The sequence below is a fragment of the Nyctereutes procyonoides genome, unplaced genomic scaffold (genome assembly GCF_905146905.1).
Source record: "Nyctereutes procyonoides isolate TBG_1078 unplaced genomic scaffold, NYPRO_anot_genome, whole genome shotgun sequence".
In the NCBI taxonomy this organism is placed as follows: Eukaryota; Metazoa; Chordata; class Mammalia; order Carnivora; family Canidae; genus Nyctereutes; species Nyctereutes procyonoides.
The window spans coordinates 3,284,351-3,301,336 of NW_026575123.1; the positions used below are offsets into that span (position 1 = coordinate 3,284,351).

A 16,986-nucleotide genomic window follows, 5' to 3' on the forward strand; every position below is an offset into this window, starting at 1 on the left:
TATTTGATATTAAAGAAAAAGCTTTTCCAAGGACCACTTCTACAAAAGACAACACGGAAAACACTACTGGCTTGCTTGTACAGTATTTTCCCCATCCCATCAAAACTAATAATACTTTTTTAAAAACTAAGTAGCAAAAAATGTTTATGAAACAACAAAACCTCAACCTGAGATGAAGCATTCGCAGATTATACACACATGGTATTCCAAAATTTATATTCTGATAATATTTCCTCTAGAAAATCAGAAATATAATCTTTTGTAATCAGTACCTGTATGGAACTAAGAAAATAGTAAAGGAGGGAAACCCAGATTGTAAGGTCATTAGAACAGGGACATGTCTATTTCACTCACCACTACACCAGAGCCCGATACACACTAGGTATTCCAAACATATTTGCTAAAAGAATGAACAAGAAATCAGTATCAATAAATCCCTACTATCCCTCTACCATTAATTAGCTGTAGGAGCTTGATCAAATTATAATCTCTCTGAACCTGAGTATCCCACTTGCAAAAGAAGCAGTTAGACCAGAATGATCACGATCTCTTCTGTAAGAATCCATACATCTTATACAAGTTAAATCTCAAATTCCTAGCATTTGAGGATACGTCCACAATAAAAAATAACGAAAATAACATTAGCAAATCACTGATACTCATCATTTCATTTAAAATGCCTGTTAAACATGCAAATCAGATCAGTATTACTACCTACATTTTACAAGTAAAGAAAATGAGGCCCAGAGAAATTGACTAGACCCAGAATCACAAAAGTTATTAAGTAGAGAAGCATAGACTTTGAACCCAAGATTTAAGTGTCAAAATCCCCAAATCTTTCCATTACACTTTGCCCTACCATGGTAAGGATAGGGATGCAGATGATAATAGCATTATTCCCTGGCCTTCAGATTATGATTTAACAAAAGGTCTCCCAAATTCTCATCATCCCATCATCCCAATGTTAACTTTTCAATGTTAACGCCTCTGTCCAAAAAAAAAAAAAAAAAAAAAAAAAAAAAAAAAAATTATCTTGAGGCAACAAATTAATCACATTGTTCTCCTTAGAGTCCAAGGTTAACTAATGCCACTTTTATAACAGAGAATGACATTATCTAGGAATGAAAAGAATCTAAAATATGAATAATAATCTTTCACATCAAAAGACCATTTTAGTTCAAATAATATGAACCCATAGTCAAGTACTGTTAAATTCAAAGACCACCTGATACCATGAGTACGCTACATTTAAAATGAGAGGAAACTTTGCTATTAGAAATGAGGCAGTTTAAACTATTAACTCTTTTAGGTCTGTTACATAACATCATACTAAAAATTAATGCTTCAAGTGCAACTTCTCTAAACCATGAAGGAACAAACCCAACTCTAGGCTCAAACTTGTTGTTAAAATAAACAAATGGAATTTACATCACACTCTCATCTTCCAAGAAATAAAACCAGGCAACCAGAAGTATCCCAAGTTATGGGTTTAGATTTCCCCAAGACTTTAACCAATCAGTGGACTCTCATTTAATTCTACTAACTTACTGCCTTAAAAAAAAAGGTACATATTCTTATGTTAAATATGTTTCTCACAGCTATAGCAAAATCCCCTTTCAACAAACAGTATACTATAATGAAATAAACACACACTTATTAAACCTCGCAAAGAGATAACAGTGCATTAAATTCTCTGCCAAGAAAATTAAGTGAGCACTGTCTTTCTGGGGGTCACATGCGAAAATAGTTTGGGATATGCTTACAGTGAGTCACGATTAAGTAGATATAACATGCAAACGTAATAATCCTGCAGAAGAGTAACTAAAGAAAAAAAAACTGCTCCTCCTCCTCCTCAACAACAAAAAAAGTCAATCACATTCATCCAAAATAAAAATACACACAGAAAAATGGCACACTGGGCTCATTTGTGCAAGGTCATGAGTTACTATTGTGCCCCGTAAACTTTAACAAGTTTTGGAAGCTTAGCAAAAGTTTAGCTTGTTAAATTAAAACCTAAAAATCTCCACAGATTCAAGAGCTCTTCTGCCCGGAAAGAATTTACCACTAACATAAGTGAGAATTTTAACGAAATCAAAGCCACAGCCACTGCATCGATCCGTGCTTAAATTCCTCTGCTAGTAAATGCTCAATAGCACCAGACTCATCACCACTTCAAACACTGATAAGTTTGAGAAGAGCTGCTGAAATCTTGAGGGCCAATCAAAAACCTTAGTGAACTGTCACAAAATAAAAGTCACAGTGTACGTGACAGCTTCACAGGCCAATTAAAAAAAAAAAAAAAGACACAAACCACCACAGGGCCATCTAATTAATTGATGCGATCCTCCGAGTAAATGATCTAGAATAAAATAGCCCCTGTTATTTACCAAAGTGCAAGCAGTCCCCAGGGGAGCGCAGCAAATGATAACTTCGGTTCCAGGACAGGCTCCTCTTCACACCAGTAGGACTCTCCTACTTAGTGCCAACTGTACACTTGCATGCTCCGAAAATAGGGGCAAGTCCTGACGACCAGGGGTTATAAGGGCAACGTTTCTATTTTATAATGGGCCGAAGCTGAGAAGAATCCCAATGCGTTTCAGCTCGACCTAAGCACCTCGGAGTCACTTTCCAACTGCGCTCTCACCCAGGATCATTATATCCCCCAACGGAAGCCAATTATTAGTAGTAACAAGGCCCGAGAAAAGAAAAGAAAAGAAAAGAAAAGAAAAGAAAAGAAAAGATATATATATATATATATATATATTTAGTAAGGAGGCTCTAAAAGTTCACCTAAGAGACACGGAAAAGGTGGGGGCTTCAAGAGAGGAGGCCGACATTTAAAGCATCTCAAACATTTTTAAAAGCCAAAATACGTACAAAGACCCTCCTCCCGGGTGCCTCCGGGCAGAAAGAGACCCTCAGCCCCCGCGACAGGACGCGGCTGCAGGGGTTCCCCCGGACAAGCAGCCCGGGTCCGGGCTGGGGCTGCGGCTCGTCCGCCGAAGGTCCGGAACCCCGGGCAGGGGTGTGCATTGTGGCCCGGCGGAGCGCACAGCCCCGCTCCCGGGCCCCTTTCTCTCTCCTTCCCCACGACCAGGCCTCCCCTGGCTCCTCTTCCCCTTCTCCTCCCGCCCTCCGCCTCCCCCCAGTCACGCACAAAACAAGGCCACCTCCCCCCCAGACCCCACCAACTTCGGCGACCCCCCCTTCCCACCTCTCAGGAGCGCACAGAAACTGCAGGCCAGGAGGCTCCTCAGGACGGCCCCCATCTTCCCTTCTCGCGTTCTCTTCTCTCACCGGCGAGGGGCGGCCAGGGCGGGGGGAGGCGAGGAGCCGGGGCGGCCGCCGCAGCGGCAGGTCTGCACGCTCATGCTTCCCAGCTTTCCAGAGAGAGAAGAAAGAAAGGGGCACGTCAGGGCTCCGCGCGCGCCGCCGCCGCCGCCGCCGCCGCCGCCGCCGCCGCCCTCTCTACCGCGCCGCTCTGCCGGGGGCTCGCGCGACGCCAGCGTCTGCTTCCATCCCGCCGCCTCCTCCCCCGGCGCCCCGCTTCCCCCGCGCAGCTCCTCATTCAGCCTCTTCCTCTCACGCAGCGGCGCAGGGATACCGCGGGCCCGCCGCCGCCGCCGCCGCCGCCGCCGCCGCCACGGGTCGCCGCGAAGGTCTCCCTGCGCGCGGGCGAGCCCCTCCCTCGGCACCGCCTCCCGGGCCGCCACGAAAGAAAGCGGGGGACGGCGCGCACGGCCTCGGCTGGGAGACCCCGGGAGGCCCGCTCGGCCAGCGGAGGCGAGCCTGAGGGGAAAGGCCTCCCGCCGGCGCATTCCTATGGGATTCTTTCCTGGGCCGGCCGCCGCGGCCCTCCCCGCGGAGGGCGTGAAGCGACGTCGAACAACCTCGGCCCGGCGTGGTCGGGACTACTTTCTGCGGCTCGGCCGGGCCGCCGCCTGCTCCGCTCTTTGTGCGGGCGCCGCCGGCCGAGCCAGGTGGAGGTCCGGGCCGCCGCCGGCTGACACCTGGGTCGCGGGGGGGGGAGGGGGGGGGGCGTGGGAGCTGCAGGCCCGGGTCTGCGCGCCGCGCGAGTCCCGACCCGGGGCGCTGAGCCAGCTCCTTTCTCGAGCTTGGAAACGGGCTTGAGCGTTTTTCTTTTACGAAAAATAAAGGCTAATGCTGCTTCCACCAGCTTTAAACGTGACATGGTGACGGATGGTCAACCGCCAACTCCGAGCGGAGATTTTTCATTTCCTCCTGCCTTTGCAGAATTACAGACCGTCCCCAGAATTAGGGCCGGCGAGGACCAACGATTTTCTAAACTGGCAGATAAAAATCCCAAGATAAATGCGTCAGCACCTAAGACAGAGCAAAGGGACACTTGGTAAGGACTGCGTTGGGGGTTTTAACAAGTTGCGATTTATAGAGGAGTGTTTGGCTTTTTTTTTTTTTTTTTTTTTTTTTTTATCAGCTCGCAGCTTGAGGAGGAAAAAGATTCACCTGAATCTCAGACTGGTTTTGCACGGCCTCTGCTGCTTTGGATGCACTGGGCTACCAGATGCAACAGCCCATAGACTCCCTTGAAAAGAAGTGGCAGCTTCAGCCTAGGAGGGAACTCAAGCCGGAGTTAACTATAATGGAGCCATCAGGTGCATTCTGTCCAGCTGTCACAGGCCCTTACCTGGAGGCAGATGGGCGGGGACAGTGGAGCAACTCTCACAAGGTTACTAATATAGCAGGCTTCTCTTATCTGCAAGGGGATGCCTCCCAAACCCCCAGTGGATGCCTGAAACCATGGATAGTACCCAACCCCGTATATACTGTTTTTTTTTTTTTTACCTAAACATACATACCTAAGAATAGAGTTTGACTTATAAATTAGGCAGAGTAAGAGATTACCAACAATGACTAACAATAAAAAACAATTACAGCAATATGCTACAACAGAAGTTATGTGAATGTGGTCTCTCAAACTGTCTTATTGTACTGTACTCACACTTCTTGAGATTATGTGAAATGATAAAAATGTCTCTGTGAGAGATGAAGTGAGGTTAAACGATGCAGCATTGTGATGTAGCCTTAGGCTACTATTGATCTTTTTTGACAACAGTCAGGAGAATCAGCTACTTCCCAACTGTGGTTGACCTCGGGTAAATGAAACTGCAGAAAGCAAAAGGTCAGATATGGGGGCTGTATTGTACCTCAGTGACGTTGGAGTTCACTATGTGCTTGTACACACAGCATCGCATTGGAAGCTCATTGGACGCTCAAAACTAGCCTGGAGTGAGGCAGGTTTTGTTCCTTTACACAGAGGAAGGAACTGAGGGGTTCTGGGATTTACCAAGGCCGCTCAGGTACTGAATAACAGGACTCGAACCCAGCCCAGGTCTTTCCAATTCAGATGACGCTTCTTCCAAGAAAGGCATGCTGAACCAAGGTGATACATGTCTATAAGCAGACAGCAGAAATAGCCAAGTCACTTTCTCCTAAATTCACTTGAGAAAGTCTAGCCACCACTGATTTAAACACCTTCCTCCAAGAACCCTGTCAAGACTGTAAGTTTTGTCTTCTGACCTCCTCAAAACAAATAACTGAGAACCAGGTTTTTCAGCAAAAACCTAGAAAATATTACCATGTAGCTAGTGAGGCTATGGAGACACCATGATGTAGTGGAGAAAAGAAGACATGAGCTTTGGACTGAGACAGTGAATATCCAAACCCCATCAGTTACAAGACATGTGGCTTTGAGTGTGATATTTAAATGCACTGCACCTTAGTTTTCTCATCTGTAAAATGGGGCTCATTTCTTCTTCAGGCTTGTAGTAAGGATGAAATTAAATATTATATAAACTGCTCAATTTACAATAGGTGCTCAATGAATGATCATTTCCTTTCTCAACTTCTTTAAGGTGAACAGTGTCATAAGAACTTGGAGTCCTTGGAAAATAATGGGGGGGGGGTGGAAATCACATTCTCAAAATGCTTATTGCAGGATAACTGAAGATGGAGCACCACGAAGCTAATGAATATTAACCTTCAGGACACCTCACTTTCACAGGCCCCTTCCAACAGGAGCCCTAACAATGTGTTCACATTGCTTGCAAAAGTAAGATAATTTTGTATTCTTCTGAAAACATCTTTCAAAAATGTATAAATTTCAAGACCCACAAAACCTGGATCTATTCCTATTTATAATAGGAAACCCAGTAAACCTAATCTCTTTTTTAAAAAAACTAATCTCTTCAGGCTGTTAACATAACTAAGGGAATGAAGTATTACGCATTGTTAAAAATGATAGTTTAGATGACTTTGCAAATAGCGTTAGAAAATGTTTACAGTTAAAGACGTAAGAAAGTGCATGTACAATTTAGTTAAATACATATATTTTTTATTTACCACATATTTGAGCAAAGACCAGAAGTAAATAGTAAGTGCATTGAAACAGGCATTAGGATGGCAAAATAATATGAGATTACTTTTGTTCTTAAATTTCCATTAATATATTCTATATTTTTTCCAATTTTTTTTTTAAAGATTTATTTATTTATTCAGGAGAGGCACAGAGAGAGAGACAGAGACAGAGACACAGGTAGAGGGAGAAGCAGGCTCTATGCAGGGAGCCCAACATAGGACTCTATCCCAGATCTCCAGGATCAGGCCCTGGGCTGAAGGCAGCACTAAACCGCTGAGCCACCCAGGCTGCCCTATTTTTTCCAATTTTTTAAAGGTACTTAAGTGAAAAGCTGTAGCTTAAGGTTAAACCCTAGCCTGCACATTATTCTCACTAGTCAATGAATTTAGTTTTGCATTTGTTCAAGTGCCTATCAAATATTCAATGCTAGTCCCTGTGTTAAGTGCTGGGGATGCAAAGATGAGCATAATCATGGTCCCTACCCTCAAGACGCTTACAACTTAATTCAGAAACACTTAACTGAAAAAACAATTAAAATGTTAAGATTGTTATGGTGCAGGTGGATAGCATATCAATAAAGAACTCAAGTGTTCATCTGCCTGAAATGTTTGACTGCCTGCAGAGATTTAAAAAAGGAAAATAACCCTAGAGCTGAGGCTTGAAATTTAAGTAGGAGTTTGTCAGGCCAAAAGACTACAAGGAATTCCAAGCAGAAGGGTAGCAGGTGCAAAGACACTGAATTATTAGAGAGCTTGGCATGTTGGAGATTTGGAAGTAGATCCATATAGCTGAGACATAGGGTGCTTTTAGAGAATGTCAGAAAATGAGGCAGACTATTAAGTAGATATTGGACAATAAATAGCTTTTTAAGTCATGCTTAGAAGTTTAGATTTCAGCCTATTGCCAGCATGGACATTGAAGCATTTTTGTCATGGTAGAGAATTGATTTGCATGTTAAATAATTTCTCTGACTGCAGTGTGGATAATAGAAGACAGGCAAGACGAAAAGTAGGAAGACCAAAGAGGAAGTTATTTTAGTTCTGTGAAAGAGATGGTCAGGACAGCAACACTGGGAATTGAAAAGAGATCAGTCATGGATTTGAGGAATATGGGGTGGAAACCACAGGACTTGGTAACCTATCAGATGTGAGATGATAGAGAGGAAGAGTGTAATAAGTAGTCTAGGATGAAGTTCCAGGTTTCTAAGTTATGCACCCAAGTAAATGAGAGTCTCATTTACTAAGAAAATAAATGCATAAATAAGGAGGATTTCAAAAGAGGTGATGACAAGTTAAACAATGGGTCTATTATATTGGTCCTACCTGTAACAAACATCCAGCTGGAGATATCCAGTACACAGTTTTAATGTAGAAATTTGGACTCAGGAGAGAAATGGAAAGCTGTTTTGTGATTATTGTAGAGCCTGCATACCACACAATCCAGAAATGTACTGTAGAATATTGAAGAGTGATCGAATAATTATTACCACAGTTTTCTGGATGATGACAGTAAGACATCAAAAAAGGAAGGTATTTTCTAATTCAGGTGAAGGCAACTTTGGGTCACCTCCCAGTGCGCTGAGGGTAGAGATTATAGCTGAAGCCATAACCTTACCTAAGGGGAGAATGGAGCACTTAGTATGACTAGAAAAGTGAGAGAGAGCAGATTCATATGGAATACAAGTATCTAGGAACAAATGGAGAAAGAAGCTAGAAACAAAAACTGAAAGGGGACAAGTGGAAAACTAGTTCCAAGTGCTGTGGCAAGAGAAAGTATTGTCAATAGTGGCAAATACAGGGGCACTTGGGTGGCTCAGGCAATTGAGCATCTGACTCTTGGTTTCAGCTAGGGTCATGGGATCGAGCCCCAAGTTGGGCTCCATACTTACTCAGTGGAGGGCCTGTTGGAGATTATCTCCCTCTCCCTCTGCTCCTCTGTCTGTTCTCTCTCTCTCAAATAAATAAAATATTTTTAAAAAAATAATGGCAAATACAGCATATAGTGGAGAAATCTGCTATTAGAAGCACTGAAATGAGGACACTGTGACCTATAACTTCCAAAAAGGTCATTGATGGAAGCATAAATTATGCCAATATTTTAGAGATGCAGTCTAGGAGTAAAATACACACACCTTTTAAGCTAGCATCCGATCTCTTGGAATTTATCCACAGAAACAAAAGTTTATGGAGATATATGTACATACATATTTACTATAACATTGTAATAGAAAATGAGCAAAACAGGGGAGCCTGGTAGCTTAGTCAGTTAAGCATCCAATGCTTGATTTCGGCTCAGGTCATGATAGTCATGGGATCCAGCCCCATGTCAGGTTCTGTGCTCAGCAGGGAGTCTGCTTGAGATTCTCCCTCTCCCTCTCCTTTGTCTCTTCCTCACTCTTGCTGAAACATCAATAAATAAATCTAAAAAAAAAAAAAGAAAGAAAATGAACAAAGTAAAAAAAAAAACAAGCCTACTAATATGGTAATTTTATATGATTCAATCTAATTTTTAAAAACCTGAACACATTTCAATAGGGAATAGGTGAGTAAAAAATAGTGTATATATACATATATACACTATATACTATATATACTATATATATAGCCTCATTGTGGAAACATACAGCTCTTAAAAAGAATCATATAGACTTATATGTATTAATTTACAAGTGTTGCCATGATATACTGTCAATTGAAGAGAAAGAGAATAGTATGTTGTGTGTGGTAGGATTTCTGTTTAGCAAAAGAAGGAATGAAGGAGGGGGGAAGGGAGAGAAGAGGAGAGAGGGAGAGTGCTGGATAGATTGGCCTTGGATGGCAGGAGAAGGACCACCACTTCTGGATGAGGGAGAATGACAGTACCTATGAAAAGCTGCTGAAATTCCAGCTCCATTTCTCTACCGCTACTTCCACAGGTTTCTTCCAGAAGTCCTAGGAGGGACCATGGCAATGATACAACATGGTCATATGTTTTTATAAAATTTGCAAAGGTAAATTTTTGTGTTTTTTTTTTTAAATTCCTCCTTTTCCAATTGTATGTGCTCAAGCACCACAGAACCCGAATCTGCCCCTTATAGTGATAGATTTGGGGGGGAATGGGATAATGGAGACAAAAACTTAAAAAAATTACATTTGATTGCCTTTATTTTCTTAATACAGTCATCTCCCTTATCTGCAGTTTTACTTTCTGCGGTTTCAGTTACCTACAGCCAACCCAGCTCCTATCGTCAGAAGGTCAGGAATAGCCTAGTGTTATGTCATAATGCTTACGTCATTAACCTCACTTCTTCTCATCACGTAGACATTTTATCTCACATCATCACAAGAGGAACAGTGCAATAAGGTGTTTAAGGATAGAAAGAAGACATTCACATAACTTCTTTGCAGTATATTGTTACAATTGTTCCATTTTATTTTTATATTTTTAAAGCTTTTACTTGTTTATTTAGAGAGCATGGGTGGGGGGAGGGGCAGAGGGAAAGGAGAGAAAGAATTTCAAACAGACTTCCCACCGAGTGCAGAGCCCAACACAGGGCTCCGATCTCACAACCCTGAGAGCAAGACCTGAACCGAAATCAAGAGTCCGCACTTAACTAACTGAACCACCCAGCACCCTGAATTTATTTTTTTAAATAAGCTCTATGGGGATCCCTGGGTGGCGCAGCGGTTTGGCGCCTGCCTTTGGCCCAGGGCGCGATCCTGGAGACCCGGGATCGAATCCCACGTCAGGCTCCCGGTGCATGGAGCCTGCTTCTCCCTCTGCCTGTGTCTCTGCCTCTCTCTCTCTCTGTCTCTCATGAGTAAATAAAAAAATAAAAATCTTAAAAAAAAAAAAAATAAGCTCTATGCCTGATGTGAGGCTTGAATTCACAACCTTGAGATCAAGAGTCGCATGCCCCACCTACTGAGCTAGCCAGGAGCCTCTGTTCCACTTCATTATGGTTGTTGTTGATCTCTTAGCTTTATCTATGTTAAACCTTATCTTGTGTATGTTTAGGAAAAAACATAATATGTATAAGATTCAGTAGTATCCATGGTTTCAGGCATCCACTGGGGGGTTTGGAATGTATCCCCCATGATTAAGGGGACCACTGTAATCAAAAAGCAAAGTTAATCTGTTCAGAGTGAAGTAAGAAAGAATACAGTGAGGGGAGATCCCTGAGTGGCCCAGCGGTTTAGCGCCTGCCTTCGGCCCAGGGAGTGATCCTGGACTCCCAGGATGGAGTCCCACGTCGGGCTCCTTGCATGGAGCCTGATTCTCCCTCTGCCTGTGTCTCTGCCTCTGTCTCTGCCTCTGTCTCTCTCTGTGTCTCGCATGAAAAAATAAAGAACATCTTTAAAAAAAAAAAAGAATACAGTGAGGGGCTTCAGGAAAGTGATGAAGACTTAGAAGAGCTGCTGATGCTTGACGAGGGAGGTGACAAAGGACATATTATAGAGTTCCCTAACATTGGAGAGGCTGTAACTGCCTACTGCAAATTTGGTGGATACCATAAGTGTGACCTTGCCACCTTGCCTCTATTTTTCCATCTTTGAATGAGAATAATAGTCACACACACACACACCCTACTGTCTACAGCATGAGGGTATTGCATGGGATACCTAATTATAGTTACAATTTGAAAAGAAGTATACTTTGCTTCTAATAATATTTGTTTCTTATTTCATCATTGGCTGTATAAGCCCCCAGTGAAATCTAATAAAAATGTTTTAATGAACAATAAATGAAAACACTGTGCACTAAAGTATTCAGGTTAGCTCCAGAGGGATGAAAGGACATCTGCAGTAGAGGGTACTCTGTCTCAGGGAATCAGATCCAGAGCAGAGAGGAGGGGGTCCATGCAGGGAAAGGAATGATAGTGGGATCAGAATACCGGTTATATCCAGAGAGATTAATCAAATAAGGAATTAAGGACACTGGAAGCTGGGTTTCTGTTGGATAAGGAGTTACAAATATATGGGCAATATGCTGGCGCCAATGTCAAAGAAAATGGTGGGATGGGACTTGAACTCACAACCTTGAGATCACAACCTCAAGTGGTTGTGGCCCAGTGGTTGAGTGTCTGCCATTGGCTCAGGGCGTGATCCTGGGGTCTCGGAATCGAGTCCTGCAGCAGGTTCCCTGCAGGGATCCTGCTTCTCCCTCTGCCTGTGTCTCTGCCTCTCTCTCTCTCTATGTGTCTCTCATGAATAAATAATTAAAATCTTTAAGAAAAAAAAATGGTGGAGTAGGAAAATTGAAGGCCTGTCTCTTCCCATAAACAATGGAAAGAAAACTGGCAAAAACTATCAGAATCACCTTTATCAGAGCTCCAGAAGACAAAGATTTACAGCAACCAAAGGAATGCTTAATCCAGAGAAGCAGCACTGAAATGTGGTGGAAGAGGTTTGTCGTGTTTTAACTTACACTCACCTGCCCCTCCTTCCATGGTGCAGCATCAGTGTAGAAGGCGACAGCCTGGGTTCCCAGTGAGAAAGACAAAGGGCAGAAAGAATATTTGAAAAAATAAGAGCCCCAAACTTCCCATTTTTTTTTAAAGATTTTATTTATTTATTCATGAGAATACAGATTGGAGAGAGAGAGAGGCAGGCTCCATGCAGGAAGCCCGACGTGGGACTCAATCCTCGGTCTCCAGGATCATGCCCTGGGCTGAAGGCAGCGCTAAACAGCTGAGCCACCCGGGCTGCCCCCAAACTTCCCATATTTGATAAAACAGATGAATCTACTTGTCTGGGGAATCTCAATGCATACAAAGGAATTGCAAATACAGAAACAGATAAAACTAGAACAGACCCTGTGATTCTATATTGGTACCGGATATATTGAAATGCATTCATGGTTTTCAATATATGTGGATAGATATAGAAACAAACATAACTGTAAATGTGTATGGGACTGTGTGCTTGCACACGTGGGTGACTTTCCCTACCTCTCTCCACCAAGCAGATGTGTCCATCCGTTTATTGAGAAGGAGTCACCAAGACAGAGTAGATGTGCAAGCGATATATTGGAGTGTAACAGCCTCCAGGTGGCCCCCAAAGATTCTCACTTTTTGGCAGTCACATCCTTGTGAAATCCCCTCCTACACTGAATAAAGTTGACCTATTGCTGCAATGACACAGTGTGAATTTAAGATGAGACAATGAAAGATTTGGTGGTATTTAAAAACAAAATTCAACTGGGTAAATTTTAAAGATTTATCGGCTTTAGTCAATAATTCATGAATTGGGTAGCAACCCATCTAGCAGATAGAAGGAGCTCCAAGGAACTGTACAAAATGGAAGACTTTTATAGGCAGAAGCGCATGGGACAAGAAAGTTAATACTGCAAAAAGTGGATTCATTGTCGCAGTTACTTTCCTTCAGGGAATGGCAAGGGTCTACCAGGCAGATTACCTCACTAGTGCTGACCAGGTGATTCCTGATAGATTGGTTTAAGATTCCATTTCTGGGGCAGGCCAAAACTGTAATTAAGTCTCAGTTGTTGACAGGGGGCTCAGTTTAAGTGATTCCATTTTGGACCTATTGTCTTTTTTTTTTAACAATGGCTTCTGCTTTCTTCTCTCAGAGGACTTGCTATAATGAAAAAATCAGTTGTCGGGATCCCTGGGTGGCGCAGCGGTTTGGCGCCTGCCTTTGGCCCAGGGCGCGATCCTGGAGACCCGGGATCGAATCCCACATCGGGCTTCCGGTGCATGGAGCCTGCTTCTCCCTCTGCCTGTGTCTCTGCCTCTCTCTCTCTCTCTGTGACTATCATAAATAAATAAAAATTTAAAAAAAAATCAGTTGTCATGTCACAAGGACACTCAAGTTGCCCTATGGAGTGGTCCCAGTGGTGATGACCTGAGACCTCCTGCCAACAGTCAAGTGAGCCATCTTGGAAATAGATCCTCCAGGGTCAGTCAAGCCATCAAATGACTATGCTGTGGATGACATCTTGACAACAACATCATGAGAAATTCCATACCACCTGATCTGCTCTTAAACTCCTGACCTACAAAAAACTGTGAAATAATAAATATTTATTTTGTTTTAAGCTAATATACTTTGGGGGTGATTGCTACACAGTGATGGGTAACTAATAAAAGTAAGAAACAAGAAAGGAGAGAGATCCTTCAGACTGAGATGTATTCTGACATTTGTGGAAGGAGACAAGGTAGAAAGGATTGGAGTAGGAAAAGTCTTAACACAGCACAGTTCCAAGAATGGATTTACTAAGTAGATGGAGAATTCCCAAGTCAAAGTTGCCCATTGACGAATTCCTATGTCTTGCCAGAATGGGCCCACTGAGCCTGCTGTACTTAAGCATTGACTGGGAATAACTCTTGGGAAGTATGGCCCCAGTGCAAACAGGGTGGTAGATCCAGGGAGCAAGAGTTAGGGCTGTCAGTCATTTATGTTCCCCATAGCAGGAGCTCTGAGTGACACATATTTATAAGCACCACAGCTTGCTTAGGGGCAGTGACACCAAAACATCAATGAGCACAGCTAGTGTCAAGACCTTAGCTTCTAAATAACATTTTCTTTGAGAGGAACCAGGGCTCCTTAGAGAAATGACTGATCCCACATCTGGGGCAGGGAAAGTATGAGTCTGGAACCCCTTGCTGTGTCAGAGCAAGGCAAGGCTCAAGGAATGATATGAAGGTGTCAAAAGGACATAGGAGCCAACTTGAAGGGCCTTCTACTGGCCAAGTCAGGGATAATGTGAGCATCAAAATTTTAAATGACAGTAAAAGATTATCACCCATTAAACAAAACAGAAAATTACAAGTAGGAAGACATAAATAAAGGAGTACATCAAAAGTTCGATGAGGAGTGGGATGTTTACATGGTTTCAGTAGTAAAAAGAATATGTTCATAGAGGATATGCCTGGCAGATACTACCTTAAGCAAGGAATCAAAGTGAACATCATTAGTAATGGGATAGATTGAAATCATGTGCCACATGACAGGATATAACGAGATAAAAGCAATATCACTTCTATGATATTCCTGCCAAGGTTGTATAACCTGAATATAATCATAAGTAAACACCAGCAAACCCCAAATTAAGGGACGAGTTACAAGATAACTAACCCATCTTCTTCAAAACTGTCAAGGTCATGAAAGACAAAGAAAGACCGAGGAACTTCTCCAGGCTGGGGGAGACTAGTCAATGCAGTGTATGATTCTGAACTAGATCCCGTCGCTGGAAAACATGTCACTGAGACAGCCAGCAGAATTGGAGTAGAGTCTGAGGACTGGATGGTAGTCGTACATCAGTGTTAATTGTCTGACAGAATCCTTGTTTGTAGGAAAAAGTATTTGTGGATAATGGGGCCTCAGGTCTGTACTCACTCCCAAATGGTTAAGGACAAAAAGTTCTTTGTACTGTACTTAACTTTTTTTTTTTTTAACTTTGTGAATGTTCCGAAATAAAAAAGAAATAAACATACTTATGGTATTTGGAAGATAAATGTGTTATAAATATAAAGTTTTATTATTTAAATCCACAGGGCCCTTTAACATTTTTCAACTTGATGAATAACTGCCCTTTCTCTTCTTCTCATCCAAGATTACTGCAGTTCATTCACAAGACTGAATGGAATCTTAACATTTAAACACCTAATCGCTTTCTTTCATCTTTGGCACAGATGAGCTGGATTTCCCCACATGTATGAGTCACCTGATAACAAATTTCCCAGCTTAAATAGGTTTAAAACTACACTATTAGTAAAGCAGCATTGTGAATTGTGTCTGAGATTCGAAATTTATAGTAACAGTGTGTTTTTAGCATTCATGTTCTTTCTCAACATACACATTTTTCATGCTGTAAAAAGTTTTTCTGGTGTTGAAAAGTTTTCATGCAGATATGCCATATTAAAAGCCTCCCCCCCTCCACTTCTCACTCCCAGAAAATCAGACAGCTTGATGAGTTTTTAGCTTTAATTTGAATTGTAAAACACTGCATTCTTTTAGTTTTCCCACAAAATGAAATAAAAGAAATATGCAATTGCTATTTTGGGTCTAGATAAATAAAACGTGGTTCTAACCCCCCACCCCCACCCCCAACCTTGCTATTTCTGAGAATGAGGATGTAGAGGAACACTACAGTCAGGAAAGGAGGAATTCCTTTTCCTTCACCATTGTCAGAATCTATTCAGTTTGGAGGCATATGAACCAAATTTTTGCCTTGGAGAAAGAGGGGGAAAAAAATCAGTCCTTACCAAAATTTAGTTTATCTGAAAATGTTTAAGCAGATTCCCTAGGCTAGTGGTTTTCAATGGTGGGGAATGAGGGTGGATTTTGCCCCCTCTCCCAGATTCTTGGCAATGTCTAGAGACATACTAGGTTGTCAAAACTAGGAGTGGGAGATGCTACTGGCATCTTGCGGGTAGAGTATATAGGCCAGGGATGTTGTTAAACAGCCTACAATCACAGGATAGTCTCAAAACAAAGAATTGTTAGTGCCAGGAATGAGAAACCCTACCCAAGATGAAAACAGGGAAGAGAGAAGGCTAAGGGAAGAAAACAACAATAACCAAGAAACACAAACACAAAACACAAAAACAAAAACTAATTATCAAGCTGTGACTTACACACAGATTTACAAAACTACAGACTCTTAGGGATTAAATTCCTATTTTGTGGCCTTTTGGGATATTGCTAAGAGGCAAGTTAAGGCCATTTTGAGTTTTCCCAGGACTGTATTTTTATCAATTCATTTGCCAAGTATTTCTTGAGCACCTAGTATCTGCCAGACACTAAGGACACTAAGATGGATGACTGTCTCTCTTTTCTGGAGAACCTAAGAGTTTTTAGTGGTGAAAACATCCTGAAGTGAAAAATGTGTAATACAAAGGGCAAGAGCTAAAAGAGCAAGTAAAAGATTTATCATGAACCTTCTCTATGCCAAACACTTCTGTTTATCCTGAGTAATTCTTATATGAGCCTTCTCTGGTGAGTGCTCTTCCCATTTCACAAAAGAAGAAACTGTGAGATTAATAACAAGACCTAATGAGTATATGCCAGGCACTCTTCTCAGTGTTTCTAATATAATAACTCATTTTATCTTATGGGTACTAATCTCCTTACCCCCTTTTGACATATGTGATACTTAGGGACCAAGAGCTTCCTCCAAGTTTCCACAGCCAGGTTGTCTGGTTCCAGAATCTATGCTCTTCACAATCCACTCCAGTGCTTCTCTTATGCCTTGCCCAAGAACTAAATGGCCCATCTGGGCATAAAAGCCAGAGTGTGACTGAAAACCCAATGTTCTTATCTGAGACACAGCATTACACACCCTCCATTCTAGAAAAGCGCCCAAGGTGCTTCGGGCTCACTGATGCCTGGTTTTTGCCTGGGGAAGCCCAAGTAGATGCTAACTTCACATTGGAAGTAGTATCTGAGCCCCTCCTGGAAGCCTAAGGAGGGAACTCAGCAAAAGGAGGGTATAGGTAAGATGAGACCAAGACAAATTTCACCATGGCTAGCAATTTGTTGTGGTTGCAAAGTAGCATATGGAGGAAGGACTAAAGATAGCCTGGAGAGGTAAGCAGGGGCCTGATCAACAAGGGTGAGTCCCGTAGGCAAAAGAGAATTATTAAAAGG

At 42.4% G+C, this 16,986-nt stretch overlaps 1 protein-coding gene and 1 long non-coding RNA gene across 2 annotated transcripts in view; one reads left to right on the forward strand and one right to left on the reverse strand.

Moving 5' to 3' along the window:
• Nucleotides 1-3,573, reverse strand: part of LRP6 (LDL receptor related protein 6) — a 166,111-nt gene extending 162,538 nt beyond the window's left edge. Inside the window, exon 1 of the mRNA XM_055336765.1 lies at nucleotides 3,215-3,573. Coding sequence (XP_055192740.1) covers nucleotides 3,215-3,269 — 55 coding nt within the window. The 5' untranslated portion in view covers nucleotides 3,270-3,573. The remainder of the gene's footprint in view (nucleotides 1-3,214) is intronic.
• A 499-nt stretch (nucleotides 3,574-4,072) lies between these two features.
• Nucleotides 4,073-14,660, forward strand: LOC129517135 (uncharacterized). Its single transcript, XR_008665957.1, has 3 exons — nucleotides 4,073-4,369; nucleotides 4,457-6,091; nucleotides 12,965-14,660. It is a non-coding gene; the product is annotated as an uncharacterized LOC129517135 (long non-coding RNA).
• The last annotated feature ends 2,326 nt before the right edge of the window (nucleotides 14,661-16,986 follow it).